Source organism: Acipenser ruthenus, chromosome 3 (assembly GCF_902713425.1).
Source record: "Acipenser ruthenus chromosome 3, fAciRut3.2 maternal haplotype, whole genome shotgun sequence".
Taxonomy (NCBI): Eukaryota; Metazoa; Chordata; class Actinopteri; order Acipenseriformes; family Acipenseridae; genus Acipenser; species Acipenser ruthenus.
The window spans coordinates 42706654-42724889 of record NC_081191.1 but is presented as its reverse complement, the minus strand read 5'-3'; the positions used below and the strand labels follow the sequence as shown (position 1 = coordinate 42724889).

Here is an 18236-nt window from a genome sequence, read left to right as displayed (position 1 = left end):
CATAGTGTAAAGATTGTATTGTTTTGCTTTATTCTTGGAACTGTGGGGCAGCTTTGAATTACTGCTGGAAAACCCCTCAAGAGTATTGAAGACAATTGCATGACTTTTAAATCTTCAGGAAGAGTGGATCTCACTTGTAGAGAAGTCTGTAAAGTCTTCTGTTGTTTCACCAATGTTCTTTATTCGTTACAGATTTTAGTTTCACTTTTCCCTGCCACCCTGGTGTACAGTACGTTCCAGGTTAAAGGACTCCCCAAAGTCCAGTGCATCGTTCACTTTGGGGAGCACAGAACATAAAGACCAGACGGAGTTGTTTTACTGAAGGAGAGATCGATAGACCTGATATTAAGTCAAGTAGAAAAACATTTTGGCTGATGCTTTCATTTTCAGAAATAATTGTGATTTGTATATACAATGTAAACATTCAGAACGTTTTTACAAGCACATCTATTTAAAAAACAAAACAAAACATGTTTTCGTTAAAATATTAAATACATACTTTTACCGGGGAAGAGCTTAGGTAAAACTGATGTGAACTCAAGTAGAAAAACATTTTGGCTAATACTTTCATCAGTGAGCTTACAGGGTTGGACAGAAAAAAAAAAAAAAAAAGTAAAGTCTTGATTATTACTCTATTAAAATATACAGTATGCATGTGTGTTTCTCTTGCATATTGTGAGCTTACTAGTCGCACTGTCAAGAGTTCCAGTCCGTTTTCTTGTTTTAAGCAAATCAGTATTGCCATGCAAGCTGCTCTTATTCAGTTTCAGTCAGTGTGTAACTGCCTCTCACTCTTTAAGTTTGGATTTGCTGCTTTTGGCTGAAGTGCATGGCCTCATGTGGTAGGAGAACTGCGTTGACTTCCCAATGTTTTCCAGCAAGTGAACGTACTGCATGCCGCCTACTGCAAACACAAAAACAAAAACGAAGAGAGGGATCAGACCACCAGCAAGCATTGCTTACACAACTCTGTATCTAAAAACACAAGTGCAAAGACAACTGAAAGAGCTAAAGGGAATTGTTTTATAGCAACCTGAGTCTAACTGAACCTGCTTAGCGAAACTCAAAGACTAGGGTTCCTATAATCAAAGTCCTCGACTATGAAACAATTGCTTAGATAGGCACTCCTAAATTTTAATGACAGCAGGTGTATGGAGTGTGCTACAGCCTCCCCCTGTGCTCACTGATGAAGTGCTTACAGTGTGTCTCGCTGCTGAGGGATGACAGGTCGAAGAGAAGCTGGGAAGGATTTCTCGAGCTCAGAGTCGTGTTCCTGACCAATTTACTCTGTCTGCTCTGGGAGCTGCCTGAAAGAAAATGAAACAGCAACAGTACAAAATAAACTAAATAAACAATCAAATACAATCACAGGTATGGATGCTGACATGCAAAGTGTGGGTTCTGTCCATTCCTTCTGTTTGTCTGCAATGTGCAGTGGTAATCTGTGAGAAACAGCAGATTGGTGCTTTCTGTCAAGAAGTTCAGATCCACTGATTTCTACAACACTGCTGAAGTTCAACATGAAAGCGTACCCAACATGCAGAGATGAAAATATGAAAAGATGAGGTGCCTGGGTGTCTGACATACCTGTCTTTCTTTTCTGTTTGGAGGGGGACACAGGGATGGCTCATGCTATGAATTTTAATTTGCAATGTAGTTCTAAGAGATTCTAAAGGATTAATCTATTTGCTTTTATACAAACACTATGCTTTAGTTATTTCGAAGTACAGAAGCAGTTCACTGTTAAGTGCCAGATGTAAGAAAGCAGCCTTGACCACAGCAGATTCAGACGACAAAGGGCTCTCTCCCTCCAATAATCCTTAACACCAGACTCACACATAAGACTTTTTTTTTTTTTTTTTTAAATACTTAAAATGTTGAGTAGATGAGCGGCCTCTCACACGAATATGATTAATTTGGTATGTTGACATTTAATGTGTAATATATAAAACCTGCATCCCCTGTTGTAAGTCAGTTTCAGTCATGAGGAATGGTGACGTATCCCTCAAGATCAATTGAAACAACTGCAGACTGATGAAGGAGTGCTGTCCTGGCTGTCCACGGTGCTCCTGTACCTTATTGACAGTGCTATGGCAAGTGATTCTAATTTGCTGTCAAACCCCAGTAGCATCGCCTGCACCAGTATAATAGGTCTGTGATAGAGAGAGACAAGAGGGGCGCTAGGAACCTCATCCACTGAAATTCATTTAATTTTCAGTGACTAGCTGATAAAAGCTGATTCATTAAGCCCAGTCTCATCAGTTAGCCACCTTTCTCAACAATTACAACTGCATGTTTAGAAATTAGATTTTTTTTAAAAAAAAAACTTAATTACCAAGGTTGACAGTACAGTTTGAGAAGCAGGTTACCAGTCTAGAATTTCCAACGTGAAGAAACTTGCTATTAATGACATAGCCTGCCTTTTTTATATATGAGATCTTATTTTTTGTGAATGTAGATATAAAGTGAGGAAAGGGACAAAGGCATTTATCTGCCCAATTTTAAAAACACTCAATCCCAGATTCTAAGGTAAGGTAAAATGTTTGTCTACTTGATGAACTGCAAGTACCTTTTGGTGGTCCAACATTAGTGCTTACCAGCGGTTAGTTTCTTAGATGGGACAAAGGTGCAGTCTGTAGTCTGTCAGTTGAAAAACTGGCCTCTGCCCAATAGTATTTTTGCATACACAGTATACTGACCCCTGCAATATCATTTTGCTGATTCTCAACTCTGTTTCATGCAGGTTATTAATTAATATTACACCAATTTTGGGTCCATCAAAGAATCATTTCATGCCTGGAATGCCTGAACACCAATTGGCAAACCTGTGGAACTGCTGTGGACTGTGGGTACCACTGAATAATGAGACTTTAATCCAAGTTTACTAATAAAATCAAAATTAATATTGTTAAGAGTCAGATCACCAGGCTCCACATCAACACCCTCGCCATCACCACACTGCAGATTAAACCACTATGTGTGAGGCCAGTACTGCTCCTCACTGTACCTCTCTGCACCTGATAGCGTTTCAGAGCCAAAAAAGAAAAGGTTGAGCTGAGACTCTTGCTCGTCCGCTCTCCAGACAGGTACGTCACAAATACAGTAGCTGACATTAGCCGGTGACAGCTTTGAACTTTTCAGCAGGGCGGAATACTGTCAGCCTTGACTGAAACTGAGGAGAGAGCGAGCGCACTGTTTGTGTAAGGCCGTCCCGGGAATCTCCAGATTCTTGTTAAGCAGTGAAAGTAGGTTCTTGTTACAGCCAGGCTGGCAATCATCTTTCACCATTCACTTCATCACCTAACTATCTCTGTTAAAGGCCACCCAATCAACGCAGAACAAACACTCAACCTGAACGGTATTAGTTGTCCAGAAGATGATTTGTAAGGATTGTGGAGTATTAAAAGAAAAAAAAAAGAAAAAAGCTAAAAATTATGAATGTAGGATTGTTACAGTATGTTAGAGACTGCTGGTCCCTCATACAATTTCACATCAAACAGTGTATCATCTGCTCACACGGTATCATGTGCATTGAAATGCCTGGTTTTAGAAATATTGAACATCTATGCATTTGAAAATATTCTACTTTTGTCATTGTTTACCAAATCATAATGTATGCAAAGTGCATTTGATTCATTTATTTATGATAACATGAGGATAATCATAAATGACTTCTAATAAAAAAAGAAGAGTTTAAGTATCTTAAAGGGAAGAGGACTGAGGGGCTATTGCCATGGAGATATGGTAGTCCACTCAATATTTTGGTAGCCTCAGGCTACCTGGGCAGCTGTTAATTTCAATGCCTAGACAAAGAAAATGAAAAGAAAAGTCAATCAAGAACTCCCTGACCTTAAAGGTCTTTACATTAATAAAACATAATTGTGTTGCTGATGAAGTTGAGCCCTGAGTCCTCGCCTCACATGCAGCTATCTGTCACTGCACCTGCTTCAGAACAAGAAACGAGCATGGCATCATACGATGAAAACTAACTTGCCCATGGCTTTCTGAGACATTGTTCCTTTTAGTCTTGAAAATGATAGAGAATAGTCAATTCACAACATATCCTATATTACGTTCTTACTAAATGTACTTCCCTTAGCTTCTTTCAGCTCCAGTTATGCAGTTCAACTTTCAGTATTCTGTGTACAGAGCTATGAAAGATAACTCCACTCATAACTGAAGAACAGGGGGCTGTTTTAATGATGGAAACAGTGATGTATCGAAATTGAAATAAAAGTAGTTTTCCTTCCTGTGGGTAATTTATTGACCCACTTGATAACGTTAAACAGGTTTATAAATTAGGGCGGTGGTATTAAGACTAATTACACCATTAAACTACATTCCTTGGCCTTAAGATATACATTGGTAGTAAAAATAAAACTTGGTAATAAAACATGCATTTTTGTATTTTTATAATACAAAGTACTCATCCGACTCGTGGAGACAGAGTGGAGTCTTTACCATAGATGCTCTTGAGCACGGAAGTGCTGTGCCGGCTGGTTCTGGCGGACATGGCCCGGGTGGGGGGCTTGGTGTTCCGGGTGGAGGAAGGCGAGAGCAGAGAGCTGCAATGCAGGGGCTTCTCCCAGAGCAGCCGGACAAGGAAAGCAGCTGCGTCTTTCTCCCACGTTCCCTGCTCCACCCCTCTCTCAGACCTGCCCAGTAGAACGGTCAGCTCTCTGCGCAGCTGGAAGCTGAGGAAGCAAGGGACACTGCATTAGGATAAGATGGGAAGACGAACAATACAGGGATTAATGTAAGGATTTGCTGAGAATACGGGGTACACAGAGAATTCCTCAAGACCCATTTTACACAAGCTGAAATATGCTAAAGGCCTGAAAACTGTTTATCTCTGTTCTGTCAAAACAAAAACATAGTGTGAGTGAGGCTGAGGTGCATGCTTTACAAAACACCAAACACCAGTCTGCATACATGGTGGCTAAGGATCGCAGTCTGAAGCCCCCTAATACTGGAGGATAAAGGAGTTCACTTCCCCACGCCCCTGAATTCAGAGACCTGCAGTGAGAGAACCCACAGAGACAGACCAGACCCCTCAATAAAAGTCCTAACATGTGTCATTAGGAAGGCACCATGCGATCTGTCATTGTGCTGAAGAAGGGCTGTGAGTTACTTCGCAGTTCAATTAGTTTTTTTTTCTTCCTCCCTTCCCACCAAGCTGTACCCAGGGGGACAGAAGATAAGGATAGTTAATTAGAATGGCAGTCAAATTAATTCAGAGCTGCTCTGCACTCTAATAGGGATACTGTCTAAACAGTCAAGGAGTAACAGGATGGGGCAGTGCCATTAATGCCACTCTCCCTCAACACAGCACCAGCCTTTAATTTTGAACTGCTTTTTAATAGCAGCCTCTTCATCTTGTACCTAAAGCTGAACCAGCAGACAGTGATCACAGTGTCATTCCTTCTTTGGATGAATGATTTTGAATGTGGGCGTTACGGGCTGTGTGCAACATTGGGATGATGATAATGATACATAGCCATAACAACAAAACTAGAAACACACAAGTGAAATCTCCAGATTGTGACTGCCGAGTAAAATGGTCTTGCTAGAAAGTGAATATCCAGACTGTTTTGAAATAGAAAGCGACTGAATGGCAACCCGGAGACAGTAGCATAAAACACCTGAAGTATTAACTTTCAGTATAACACTTGAGTACTTTTTCCCATTATATAAGGTGTAAAGTTAAATATGTTTCTTTCTGTAGCATCCTTCAACTCTCAACTCTCCCACCAATTCAATGGGTTCTTTCCTGTCATGTTCCTCTATTTCAGCCATAATACGCTTTGACCCAGAATACATTGGTGAGGTGAAATGGCCTATTAGTCATCCTGGGACTAAAGCTATGAAACTGGTAATACTTTATTTAACCTACAGGACCTTCTTTAACCTTAAAATGAAAATACATGTTTGCTGTAACATGTGGTTTCTTTCAAAACTGTACAATAAAGAACATTTTGTTAGCTACAATTACGTTAATGTGTTTTGTGTAAGAAAGGGACACTTAAATATACCTCAAGGTCTCTCAAGTATTCTCCTGCTCGTTGTTTCTCATTGTGTAACATTAACACACCTCTCGTGTCCACAGAACAGGCTGGACCCAGAACATTCCTTCACTGGCTTTCTGATTAAAGGGTTCTATCATCACTTCATAGTGCTCTCCTGATTTAATCAAGGCTTCAATTCTCTCTCTCTCTCTCTCTCTCTCTCTCTCTCTCTCTCTCTCAGGATTGTGGGTTTGTGGGAGCAGCTTGCGGAGAGGAGGCACGCCGGTGCGGTAGTTTGTGTGTTTGTTTGTTTATAGGTTAGTGGTGTGTGTGTGGAGATCCCGTTATGGGATCTCATTCCAGAGGGTCGGGGGCTCTCACTCGCCGACACGGGGTACGGTGCCTGCCTGACCCCGGGGTGTCGGTGGAGGAGTGCCTGCTGGCAGTAGGAGAGGTGGTGGGTTTTGAAAATATTAGGTCAGTGTCAAGAATGAACAAAGTGCTGGTAATATTTTTAGCGGAGGTGATGCTTGTAAACAGGCTGGTAGAGGAAGGTTTCACAGTGAAAGGTGAATTTGTTCAGGTTTCTCCCTTGGTGACTCCAGTAACTAAAGTGATTATTTCTAATGTGCCCCCGTTTTTAAAAAACAAGTCATTAGAAAAAAATCTGTCTCGGTTTGGTAAACTTGTGTTCCCAATTAAAGATATCCCTCTAGGCTGCAAAAATAACAGCGTTAAGCACGTAATGTCGTTTAGAAGACAGACGTTTGTTTTATTAAATGATTCCAATCAAGTTATTAATGTAGCCTGGAATTTTAATGTAGAAGGGACTAATTGTGTGGTGTTTGTTAGTTCTGAAACGATGAGATGTTTTTTCTGCGGCGAGCAGGGACACCAGAGGGAAACCTGCCCGAGAAGGGAGGCTAGAGCCGAGACAGGACAGGAACAGGGCAATGCTGGCGGGGAGGAAGAAGGGGCTGTTGGGGGTGAGCGGGAGGAAGAGTCGGCTCCTGCATCGCAGCCGCAGCCAGAGCCTGTGCAGACCGAGGAGGAGGCGACTCAATCGCGGAAGGAGACCGGAGCAGATCCACCAACGCCAAGGCCTCGTACAAAGAGGGTGAGCCAGAGCCTGCCAGTGACGGGTTCGGAGCAAAATACAGCAACTGCTGAGAATGGTGAAGAACCATTCAGGGAAGTAGTTAAGAAGAAAATATTTAAACATAAGGCTGCAGAGCTGCCGGATGGTAGAGCGCAGCAGGTGCAGAGCTCCGAGCCCGCGCTGACAGGGAGACTGCAAGCTCCAGCCGGGGCGCCAGTCCCTCATAACGCAGGGGAAGAGAACACAGTGGAGGGCGAGCCGGGTGCGGTGCAAGACTCTCCGCTGGCTGAATCTCAGCTGCCTGTAACAGTTGTGGCTGGAGAAAGGGAGGAGGCGGCAGAGGCCGGTGCTAAGGAACTGGAGGGAGCAGCGGAGGAGTTGAAACTCGGGGGCGAGCAGGAGGACAGCGCGGATGAGATGGGAGAGGAGCTCTCGGACTCCTCGCTTATCTCAGACATCCCCGATAGCCAACCCGCCAGCAAGAAAAAACTATATACGCTGGAGCAGGTAAATAATTTTATGAAAGAAACAAAAGGGAAAAGAGGGGTAGAAATAGAGCATTTTTTCCCTGATCTAAGATTATTTCTCCACTCCGCTCATGTTATTACAAGGAAAGCAACAATAGAAGAATTTGATCAGCCCAAACGGTACAGATTAAAAAAAATTGTTCAGAAAATTAAGAAGGATCTGAACAATGGTTCAAAATTTCATGTTTAATAATGGCTGTGTTTTATTATTTTATTACTTGTTTTAGTCTGTTGGGTTTACTTTTTTTAGCCGTGATGGAAAAGTGTGTTTTTGCTTCTTTTAATCTAAACGGCTGTAGACAGTCTTTTAAGAGGGCACAGCTTTTAGAGTTTTTTAATTTTAATTTTTAAGAAATTAAAGCAAGCTCTTTTTAATATGAATAGTGATGATGTGGTGGTATTGGGAGGAGATTTTAATGTACTATTAATTTTAATATTGATAGAAATAATGAAGAACCGCATCCTCAGTCCTCCAGAGAGCTGGCTGCAGTGTTAGAGTCCAGTGACCTGGTTGACGTTTGGAGATGCTTGCACCTTAATTCAAGACAATACACCTGGTCTCAATCTCATAAAAACTGCATATATAGAGCAAGACTAGACCGTTTTTACATTTCTAAAAATTATTTAAATAAATGCATTGAAGCAAGAATCATCCCCAGTAGTCTCTCTGACCACCACTGTCTATTATTTAAAGTAATAATTCAATCAGAACCCCACAGAACATCTTATTGGCATTTCAATATAAAATTATTACAAGACATAACATTTAGACAACAATTTAATTTTTTTTGGATAATTTGGAAAAAAGAAAAAACACATTATAAAGATGTAAGACAGTGATGGGACATTGGCAAAATACAAATAAAATGTTTTTGTCAACAATATACTATAAATGCAACCAGGTCACTGAACGCAGCTGTGAGAGAGCTGCAGTTAAAAATCCTCCTCCTAGAGGAAAGTCTAAACTCAGATTTCAAAGAGCAGACCCTGGAGTACCTAAAAGAGCAGAAACTTGCGCTGGGGAGCTTGCTGAAGGAGAGGGTGAAGGGGGCGATCGTGCGTTCCAGATTTGTGGAGCTGAGAGATATGGATGCCCCCACCAGTTTCTTTTTCAACTTGGAAAGGAAGAGAGCAGACAACCGACAGCTGTGCCGTGTCAGGACTCCTGGTGGGGAAGAACTGCATACCTGGGAGGAGATCAGCACAGAGGCGGTGCGTTTCTATAAGGAACTTTACAATAAAGAACAGTGCAATCTAAAGGACACTGAGCAGCTGCTCCAGGGGTTACCCAGCCTCAGTGATGAAGAGCAGGCTCAGCTGGACGCACCGCTGACCTACCAGGAGCTGACCACTGCTGTCAAGCAGCTCTCCAGCGGAAAGGCTCCAGGGATCGATGGACTGCCAGCAGAGTTTTATAATACTTTCTGGGACATAATAGGGGAGGATTTGCTTCAGGTTCTGAGAGAGAGGCTCAGCCACAAGGAACTGCCTCTCAGCTGCCGCAGGGCAGTGATTACACTGTTGCCAAAGAAGGGAGACCTTTGTCAGCTAAAGAATTGGAGACCTGTGTCACTTTTATGCTCCGATTTAAAGATTTTATCTAAAACAATCGCAAACAGATTAAAAAAAGTAATGGGAACTATTGTACATATGGACCAAACATATTGTATACCGGGTCGCTCCATTTTTGATAACCTGTTTTTTATTAGAGATTTTTTATCTGTAAATGATATTTGTGATTTGAATGTAGGAATGGTCTCCCTGGATCAAGAGAAGGCTTTCGATAGAGTCGACCACACCTACCTCTTTAAAACCCTGGAGGCTTTCGGATTCGGCCCTGTTTTTATCTCTTATATTCAGCTTTTATATTCCAACATTTTTAGTATTTTAAAGATTAACAATGGGCTGAGTCAACCTTTCCCAGTATGCAGGGGTATAAGACAAGGCTGTGCCCTGTCTGGTATGCTGTATTCATTGGTTATAGAGCCCCTGATGCACCAGCTGAGGGTCTGGTTGGCTGGATGTACAGTGCCCTCCTTGCCCTCCACACCCTCCCCTGCCACAGTGAAAATGTCTGCCTACGCAGATGATGTGACTGTGTTTGTGAGTGGGGATGCTGATGTTCAAGCACTGCAGCAAACTTTAAATGAGTTCCAGAAAGCATTGTCTGCCAGAGTAAACTGGGCAAAATGCAACACTTTCCTGTCTGGCAGCTGGGATGAGGGCACCCCTCCTGTCCTGCCTGAAGGGCTGGAATGGAACAGAACAGGCATTAAAGTGCTGGGGGTGTACCTCGGAACGCAGAATTATATGAGAAAGAACTGGGAGGGTCTGTTGGACAGGGTGAGGGGGCGGCTGCAGAGGTGGAAGGGACTGCTGGCCCAACTGTCCTTCAAGGGTCGGGTGCTGGTCATTATAATCTGGTGGTCTCTAGCATGTGGCACAGGCCTGGACCCACCCCGAGGCCTGGTGGAGGAGATCCAGAAAGTGCTGCTGGAGTTCTTTTGGAACGGGAGACACAGTTTGAGGCCAGCAGTTCTGTACCTCCCCAGTGATGAAGGGGGGCAGGGGCTTGTCAGCATTGCCAGCAGGGTGGCAGTCTTCAGGCTGCAGGCGGTACAGAGACTCCTGTACACTGAGGAGGAGGCTCATTGGAAGAGGCTGGCTTGTTTCCTCCTAAATAGAGTCGGGGGGCTGGGGTTAGGAAAACACCTGTTTTTAATTGAGAACACCAGTTTTTGTAAAGCAGGACTTACTAGTTTTTACCAGAATATTTTAAGTGCCTGGCAGCTGGTGAGGGTGGAAAGGGATGAAGAGTCCCTGAACGGGCAGGCCCTGTTTAATGAGCCCCTATTTTTTATTCCACTTTTTCCAGTTAAGTTCCTCCAGTCAATGACGCTTTGTGCCAGGTTTTTAAAAGTAGGTATAACCAGGATGATCCACCTGTTCAATCTTGAGCTCTCCTGCTGGTTAACTGCCTCCCAGCTAGCTGCACAGTTGGTCTGGCACTCCGAGAGGCTCGCAGAGAGACTGATGGTTGAGCTGAGGGGCTGCCTCTCCCCATGGCTCAGGGAGGTCCTAAGGGAGGAGCTGTCCAGAGGCACAGAGCAGAGACAGTGTTCCTTATTCCCTGGGGTGATTGTGTCACCAGCAGTAGGAGAGGGAGGAGAGGGGGGTGGAGAGAATGGAGGGACATTGCTCACTTTGCACAGTGTAGAGAAAATTGTTTTTCATGCAATGAATAGTAAAATTATATATAAATTGTGTGTTAAAGCCATGGAGTACAATAGGCTAAGGGGTCTGGTAGATTCCAAGTGGAGAGTTCACTTATCTGTAGAGGAGGGGCGCAGGCCAGTGTGGAGGGTGCTGTACAAGCCGCCCCTCACTAAGAGAGTTGGGGACCTGCAGTGGAGGATTCTCCATGGCATTGTGTCCACGGGCAGGTTTCTCCACAGAGTGGACCCCAGTATTAGTGAGCAGTGTGCTTTCTGCTCAGCAGAGGAAACCATTTATCATGCTTATAGTGAGTGCGAGAGGCTGCAGACACTTTTTAATTTACTGCAGGGAATCCTGAACGTTCTAGGGGTTGTTTTTAGTAAGGAGCTTTTTATTTTTGGGGTTATGTACAGTTTTAAAATGAAAAACAGGTGTGTTCTAATTTTATTTGGACAGGCAAAACTGGCTATTTTAAAGACAAGGAAAAACCAGCTCTCTGGTTCTGGATTGACCAGTGTGGTGGGTCAGTTTAGGGTGCTTGTGGTCAGCCAGATCAGAGTAGAGTTTGAGTATTTTAAACTGGTCAGTAATCTGGAGAGCTTCCAGGAGAGGTGGTGTGTGGGAGACGCCTTGTGTGCTGTGAGTGAGGAGGGGGAGCTCCAGTTTTTGTTCTAGTTTTTAATTTTATTTTTATTGTTTTACAGTGTTTTTTTATTAATTTTGGTTTAATCTGTTTTTTAACAGAAAGAAAACACTGTTTTTTTTCAATTGATTTTTTATGATCCTTTTTTTATTTAAAATCTATTTTAAGGAGAACATGATGTATTTTAAGATTTTTAATATTGATAAGTCTTATTTTTGTTGTGTTTTACCTTTATTGATTTTTGATGGATTTTAATTGGAATGTTTAATAAAGGATCTTAAAAGTCTCAGTCTCAGTCTCTCTCTCTCTCTCTCTCTCTCTCTCTCTCTCTCTCGTACAGCTGGTCATTTGGAATGTCAGTGATCATCTTTTGCCTGCAAATGGCTTATTGATTCAAAGCAGCTCAAAATTATACACAAATAAAAAAAAGAAATCACAAAACCACATAGCTGGCTTGTTTACCACGGAATTTACCAGAATTCGTAGAGTAATGCAAAGATAGAGTTTTCAACTCTCCATTAAAATATAATGATTTCCTTTCAATTAAACTTGATAGTTTTTATTTAACTTGTAATCAATTTGGTATTATATTAGTTGCATGTTTTTTTTCTTTTTAAAGAAGCAGTATGCATACAGTATGTCTACAAAAACAAAAAAAAAGCTTTCGTGTGTCCAATCCTATAAACACACATGGTGCCTACCTCCTCCAGGCCCTCTGGATCACAGCAGCAGCCTTGTTCTTCTTCCTGAAGAGCTCCTTCCTGATCCTCTCCTTCTCCACAACCTGCAGCCGCACCTCCAGAGGAACCAGCTCGATGCTGGAGTCCTGCCATGGCGCGCGACTGTGCTGGCGAGGGTGGTGCTGCTGCTCTGCAGACATCACAGCCTGGGTCCTGGGCCATGACTGGGAGGCAAGAGAGTCCTGGGGCAGGATGTGTTCAGAGCCGGGGGTCTCCTGGCTGGCTGTGGCTGGACTCTGGGGTTTGGGTGATCGTAGGGTTAGCGGGGTCAGCTGCACTCTGTCTGGAGTCGTGTTCGCGGCTCGTGAGGTCACTCCAGAGGCCCGTCCGTTGACTGTCAATGCCGGCTTGGCACTGCCCGGCCTGCTGGAGCCGGCAGGGGAGTGGCGCCCGCCGTTTAAGCCCTTACTTGCTGGTCTGGCTGGTTCTACGGGGGGAGTTGCTGTTTTCCTGAAAACCCCGCTGGATGAGCTGGGCATCCGTGTTGGTCCTGTTTCAGGAGTGTCTCTGGACACGAGCTCCACAGGGGTACTGGCATCCTGCTGGACTGTGCTTCTCTCTTTAGCTTCCTGATCCTGGCTTTTGGCAGACCTTCTTCCACGTTCTGCACGGTAAAACATAAAAGAATTACACTGAGATGTGGTGTGATTAGTGTATTTCTTTAGTATTAGGATTTGACACGCACATGTTCTAATAGCCTGTAGTTGTGACTAAATAAATAGTTTATACCCTATTTGGAAAGGACAGCGAACCCCAGCAATGCCCAGCTCATACTGTACCTCTGCTCCTCTGGGTCTCACCCTGCTTCTGTGCAGCGCGGGGCGGGCCTGGCTCTGGTTTTGCCGGTGATGGTTTCTTGCTGAGGGGGTGAGTGCTCTGCCCAGCAGCTGCTCTGGCCCTCTCATTTTCTGACAGCTGCAGTATCCTCGGCTTCCTGTCCGCACGCTTCAGCTTCCCCCTCTGCAGCTCAGCCTCCTTGCGCTTGTTCTCTTCCTCTCGTTTCCTGTTAATGAACAAACAAGCATCCAGTGACCTTCTTACTGCTCATTTTAAGATGCACTACAATGCCATCTACATATCAAACATTGAAATATACACATAGATTTCATGTGTACCACACAGTCTCAGCTAATCCTTACATTAATCCCTGATACAGGGTTTGGAGACCATTATCAACAAGTCTGAACTCAGTAGAACGGGCAGACAGTGCCTTCATCTCAGACGGTGCAGGACTGTATGTATTGTTCAGGTGGCCACCACTCTCCCTGAATTGATTGTAATAATCTTACTTTTGACTCATACAGAATTTTTATTGCCATACTGTTTGCCCACAACATCCATATCTAGGTAAAACCTTGACCTGTAATTACCAGTTATTTGAGACACATCTATCACTAGCCACTGAATGTTCCACATCTAATCACTAGGGCCTTCAAGGCAGAGTTTACACTGACTCACCAGCCCTATTCTCCCTGTTCTGTACTGTACCTCGTCTTCTTCATTTATATTTGATCTGTTTCTTTGCTGTAATGTGTTATGTTGTTGCTGCCGTTAGGATGTCCACTTAAAAGAGGTGCCTGCATCTCAGTGGACTAATCCTGAAGAAACTTCTAATAAATAAATAATAAAAATGATTCAAATGGGGCTCCCAATTGGCGCATCCAGTAAAGGTGCTCTGCTTGGAGTGCAGGATGCGCATTATAACCTGGAGATCGCAGGTTCGAATCCAAGCTATGTCACTGCCGACCGTGACCGGGGGTTCCTAGGGGGCGGCGCACAGTTGGCCGAGCGCCACCTGGGTAGGGAGGGCTTAGGTCGGTAGGGGAATCCACGGTTCAACGCGCACCAGCGACCCCTGTGGTCGATAGGGCTCCTGCGGTTCTACAGTGGAACCATTCAGATCTGTGTTGTCCTCCGGCACTATAGGTCTGATGGCCTTGCTGTGGATCCGCAGTGCGAAAAATGACGGATTGGCAGGAGCACATTTCGGAGGATGAGTGTTCCAGCCTCTGTTTCCTGAGTGGTCAGGGGGGTTGCAGCGGTGAACCGGGATCAAATAATAATACTTGGGCATTTCAAATTGGTGAGAAAACCGGGTTAAAAAAAATAAATTGCCGATGACTACATTTTAGAAAAAATAAAAAAGATTAAAATAGAAGTGCCACTTCCTGTAAAAACCTCACAGATCACAAATATTTTCAGACTGGGTGGCGTTCGTTTATGAAAGTATTTAAAATGGTTTATTATTATTATTATTATTATTATTATTATTATTATTATTATTATTAATAATAATAATAATAACAACTTCAGTCCATAGTCCCTCATGTCCTGACCAGGTGCAGCCTTAAAACGCATGATACAGCAATCAAACACCACATTCACACATCTCAGCATCTCAATGGACTTCAAAGGAATCTATAAACAACACAAACATGTTACCAAACAGACACAGCTCTCTAAGGAACTCTAAAAACCAGCAGATCTGAGCACTGAGCAGTTGAGGCTCTCTGCATCGCGATACACTGCATGACGAAAGGATAAATATCTACTGTGGGGTCCGACAAATGGTTATTAGACTATGAATAAATTGGGTTTAAAGTTGAGAATTAGAAATGGGAGCTTTGGTGAACAGAAACAGAGCACACCCAGTTTGAAACAATGTATCAGTTTGCTTGTTTGTTCACAGTTATCTGCGAACAAAAGGGATCGAGTTTGGATGCAAGCTAAAGTTAGTTTTTTTGGTCCATTTTTTTTCAGGACTGAGTTAGTTTGTATTCATAACGCAGCTTGCAAGTGCACTCGGTTAGTTTATATGGTTTGTGAACCGGATGTTACAATATCCTGCAACGCACCTTGTAATCTTGAATGATGTCAGCTATTGCATGCAGCAGCAGTGTGGAGTAGTGGTTAGGGCTCTGGACTCTTGACCGGAGGGTCGTGGGTTCAAACCCAGGTGGGGGACACTGCTGCTGTACCCTTGAGCAAGGTACTTTACCTAGATTGCTCCAGGAAAAACCCAACTGTATAAATGGGTAATTGCTCCCCTGTACAGCATATAACTGCTCCCACATCAGAGTGTGGAACCCCTGCAGCACTCAAACCTCTGATCCATCTCAGCCACCCTGACAGGTGGTAAATGTCATATCATGCAGCATTCTTTAACGTTGCTGAATTAGCACTCAATGCGGCGGTGCGCCCGGCTGCAATTGTCAGCGCATTAGCTGGGAGAGTGGCCAATGACAGGTTACTTATATAGTGTGTCATCATCAGTTCCCATGATTCATGTCAATGTCAGCTGGTGTCAGCTCGCTGCTGTTTGTCAGGAGAAAGCCTTAACTTCATCTGTCAGTGCCATCTGATTTCCCCTCCATCGCGGAGCAGATTGATCAAAACTGTGTGTCTGAGCAGACGCCAATTGATCCAGTGCTGGGGGCCGAGTTCCTGCATTCCCTCTGGTTTTGATAAGAGCAAATCGTTTCAAATAAAACTATATTGACACAATACAAACAGATTGTGACTGTTCGGCTCATAGAGGGTATGGATTCTGCAGCCTGAGCTCCTGTGCTTTTAACTGATTGACTTGTCTTTGAGCTTAACACATACAAACACACACAAACACACACGCAGGGAAAAGAATGTACACAGTGCACAGCCAGCACTCCCTCTAGACATACAGTTCAGCGATACAGCAACCCATTCACCTGGGGTGGAAATGAACAGTTTAGGGTTCTGAAAAATAATAATAAACATTGCTAATGGACACAAGAAATTATTTTCATCAGGTTTTTGTTGAAGTACAGTAACATACCAACTAGCTTACCCATAGTAAGATTTACTTAAGAATCAGTGTTCACAGCTGGTTTAGAGACTGGCACTACTGTAACTGGGCTATTTTGCACTGGTTTCTTTGAGAAAACAAGGGTTTGGTTGTTTCTCACAATAGCTGGTTATTTTTTGGTTGGCCACAGATTTGCAGCTAGTCCTCATTGCATTTTGTAACAAGAGTGAGGAGGCTGTTCACTGCCCTGTCCTGCCATACTCACGGATGCTCTGCAGTGACACAGGCATGCCACGATGAAGACACCTCATTCATGCTGTCCATTCACACTGCAGCAGACCCCTCCCTCCCATCCCAGGGTTAATGAGAATGTTGATTACTGATGACTTGCTGTGTACTGTACTTCAATTGACCTATAGTGGGTCTTACAACATACAAAACCTCTGTCTGTGCTGGATCTTCTGCTTGTCCTAACTGAACATGTTAGGTAAATAATAGCACGTCGTACAGCGTGTCTGGGTGCGAGGACATAAGAGAAGTGCCTTTAACCACCAAGACACATGGTGAGATATGATATTCAGTCTCACTTGGTAAATAGCAAGTCAAGCATCTGCCTGCTAAAGCGGGCTTTGAGAAACACGACTTAAACAACACAAAGTCTAATTAACATACATTTTTCACAAAGCCATTCTCTCCAGTATTATTAACACCATTATTTCATCTATTAGGAAAAAAAAACCCTTTGAAGTAACATGACTAGTAACAAACAACTCCGGAATTTAATTGAAGAGCTCTTATTTGTTCAAAAGTTGTTCATTTCTAGTTTTGTAGCATAAAAAAATAAAACTTAAAAAATGATTTTTTGAAGATTTTGAATCCTCAGCTCCGATGAGGGTCTCTTTCCTGGGTGTTAGGCTCTTACTTGGCGGCGTCCTTGCGCAGCTGCTCGTGCTTCATGAGCAGATTCTTGCGTTCCTGGAAGGCCTTGCGCACCTTGTAGCCCTTGTACACGGCCTGTATCTTGGAGGCAGCGATGTCCTGGATGGCTGCAATGGACAGGGCGCCGTGCTCCAGCATGAAGTGGATCACCTCGTGGTGCTCCCCTAGCAGGGCATAATCCAGAGGGGTGTATCTGCAAGCAGGGCAGGGTTATAACAATAATCGAACTGCAGCTCTGGCATCGGCATCGACTTACTGACTTATTCTTGAGCTCCTATCCCTGCCCTTTTAATTGCCATACATTTGAAAAGCAAACTAACAATCTACAGGGTGTTCCATAAGTCAGGCATCACAGGCAATATCAGACATTCTGCCCATTAAGCTGCTCTCTGTTAAATCGGGTGGCCACACCCCCGTTAACTATCTGCACCAGACGTCAATTATCTGAATTTGTTATTTGCTTAAAAACACTTCACACCTGAAATAAATTGACACAACCAATACTAACAATTATGACGATGATGCTTTGGGAACACCCTGTATATTGAAAAAATAACATTGCATAGTATAATAATAATATAAAACAAGACCCAATGACAGGAGCTGAATCCAGTGAGGGAAGGTACTGAACTTCGCACAAACCTCTCCTCGTTGTTCTCCATCTGATTGGGGAAGGCGCTGTATCCCAGAAGCAGCTTGACGGCATCCAAGTAGCCATTATTACAGGACCAGTGCAGAGCTGTCCTCCCCTGCAGACAGAACAGGACTTTTAAGGCTGGTTCATACTTTGTGCGACTATCACCGAGTGTGATTTTTAGTCTCTGTAGTCATGACTGTCTGAATTTTTCTAGGTGGCTGCATTGCACGACCAACTCCTGCAAGCTGCAAGGCTAGCTTAAAAAAAAAAAAAAAAAGATTTTTGGCATCCTAGACCTTTGACTGTTTCACTTCTTCAGGGTCTAAGCAGGTCCGGTATTACGGGAAAGCAGCTAGTTGGTTGGTTAATGATAAGAAAGGAGCCTTTGAAGAGATTCTGTTAATTTCACTCTCCTGGTAAAATGACCTAGGAAGTGCAAGACTATTGGAAAGTAAGATACGCAAACATTGAAAATACATGTGTTCTTTTCAGAAGTTAACACGAGACCTACATAGCTAATGACAGAAGGTCACAACAGAGAAGATTTATGAGCTATGAACTTTAAAGATGTAGCAACTAAGGATTCAAAATTCATTTTCCTCGGAGTCCCTCAAGTGGCTCACCTGGTAAAAGCACAGCCACATGGTGT

At 43.4% G+C, this 18236-nt stretch overlaps 1 protein-coding gene across 3 annotated transcripts in view; it reads right to left on the bottom strand.

The window, feature by feature from the left end:
- Positions 1-365: 365 nt before the first annotated feature.
- The window catches only part of invs (inversin), a 117799-nt gene continuing 99928 nt past the window's right edge, over positions 366-18236 (bottom strand). For 2 of the 3 annotated variants that reach the window (XM_033993188.3, XM_033993189.3), the window contains exons 13-19: positions 17593-17699; positions 16934-17143; positions 13010-13233; positions 12192-12834; positions 4462-4694; positions 1200-1307; positions 366-904 (exon numbers count right to left, since the gene is read on the bottom strand). In XM_033993188.3, coding sequence (XP_033849079.3) covers positions 789-904; positions 1200-1307; positions 4462-4694; positions 12192-12834; positions 13010-13233; positions 16934-17143; positions 17593-17699 — 1641 coding nt within the window. In that variant the 3' untranslated portion in view covers positions 366-788. The remainder of the gene's footprint in view (positions 905-1199; positions 1308-4461; positions 4695-12191; positions 12835-13009; positions 13234-16933; positions 17144-17592; positions 17700-18236) is intronic. The other variant, XM_059012950.1, reaches the window with a different exon arrangement.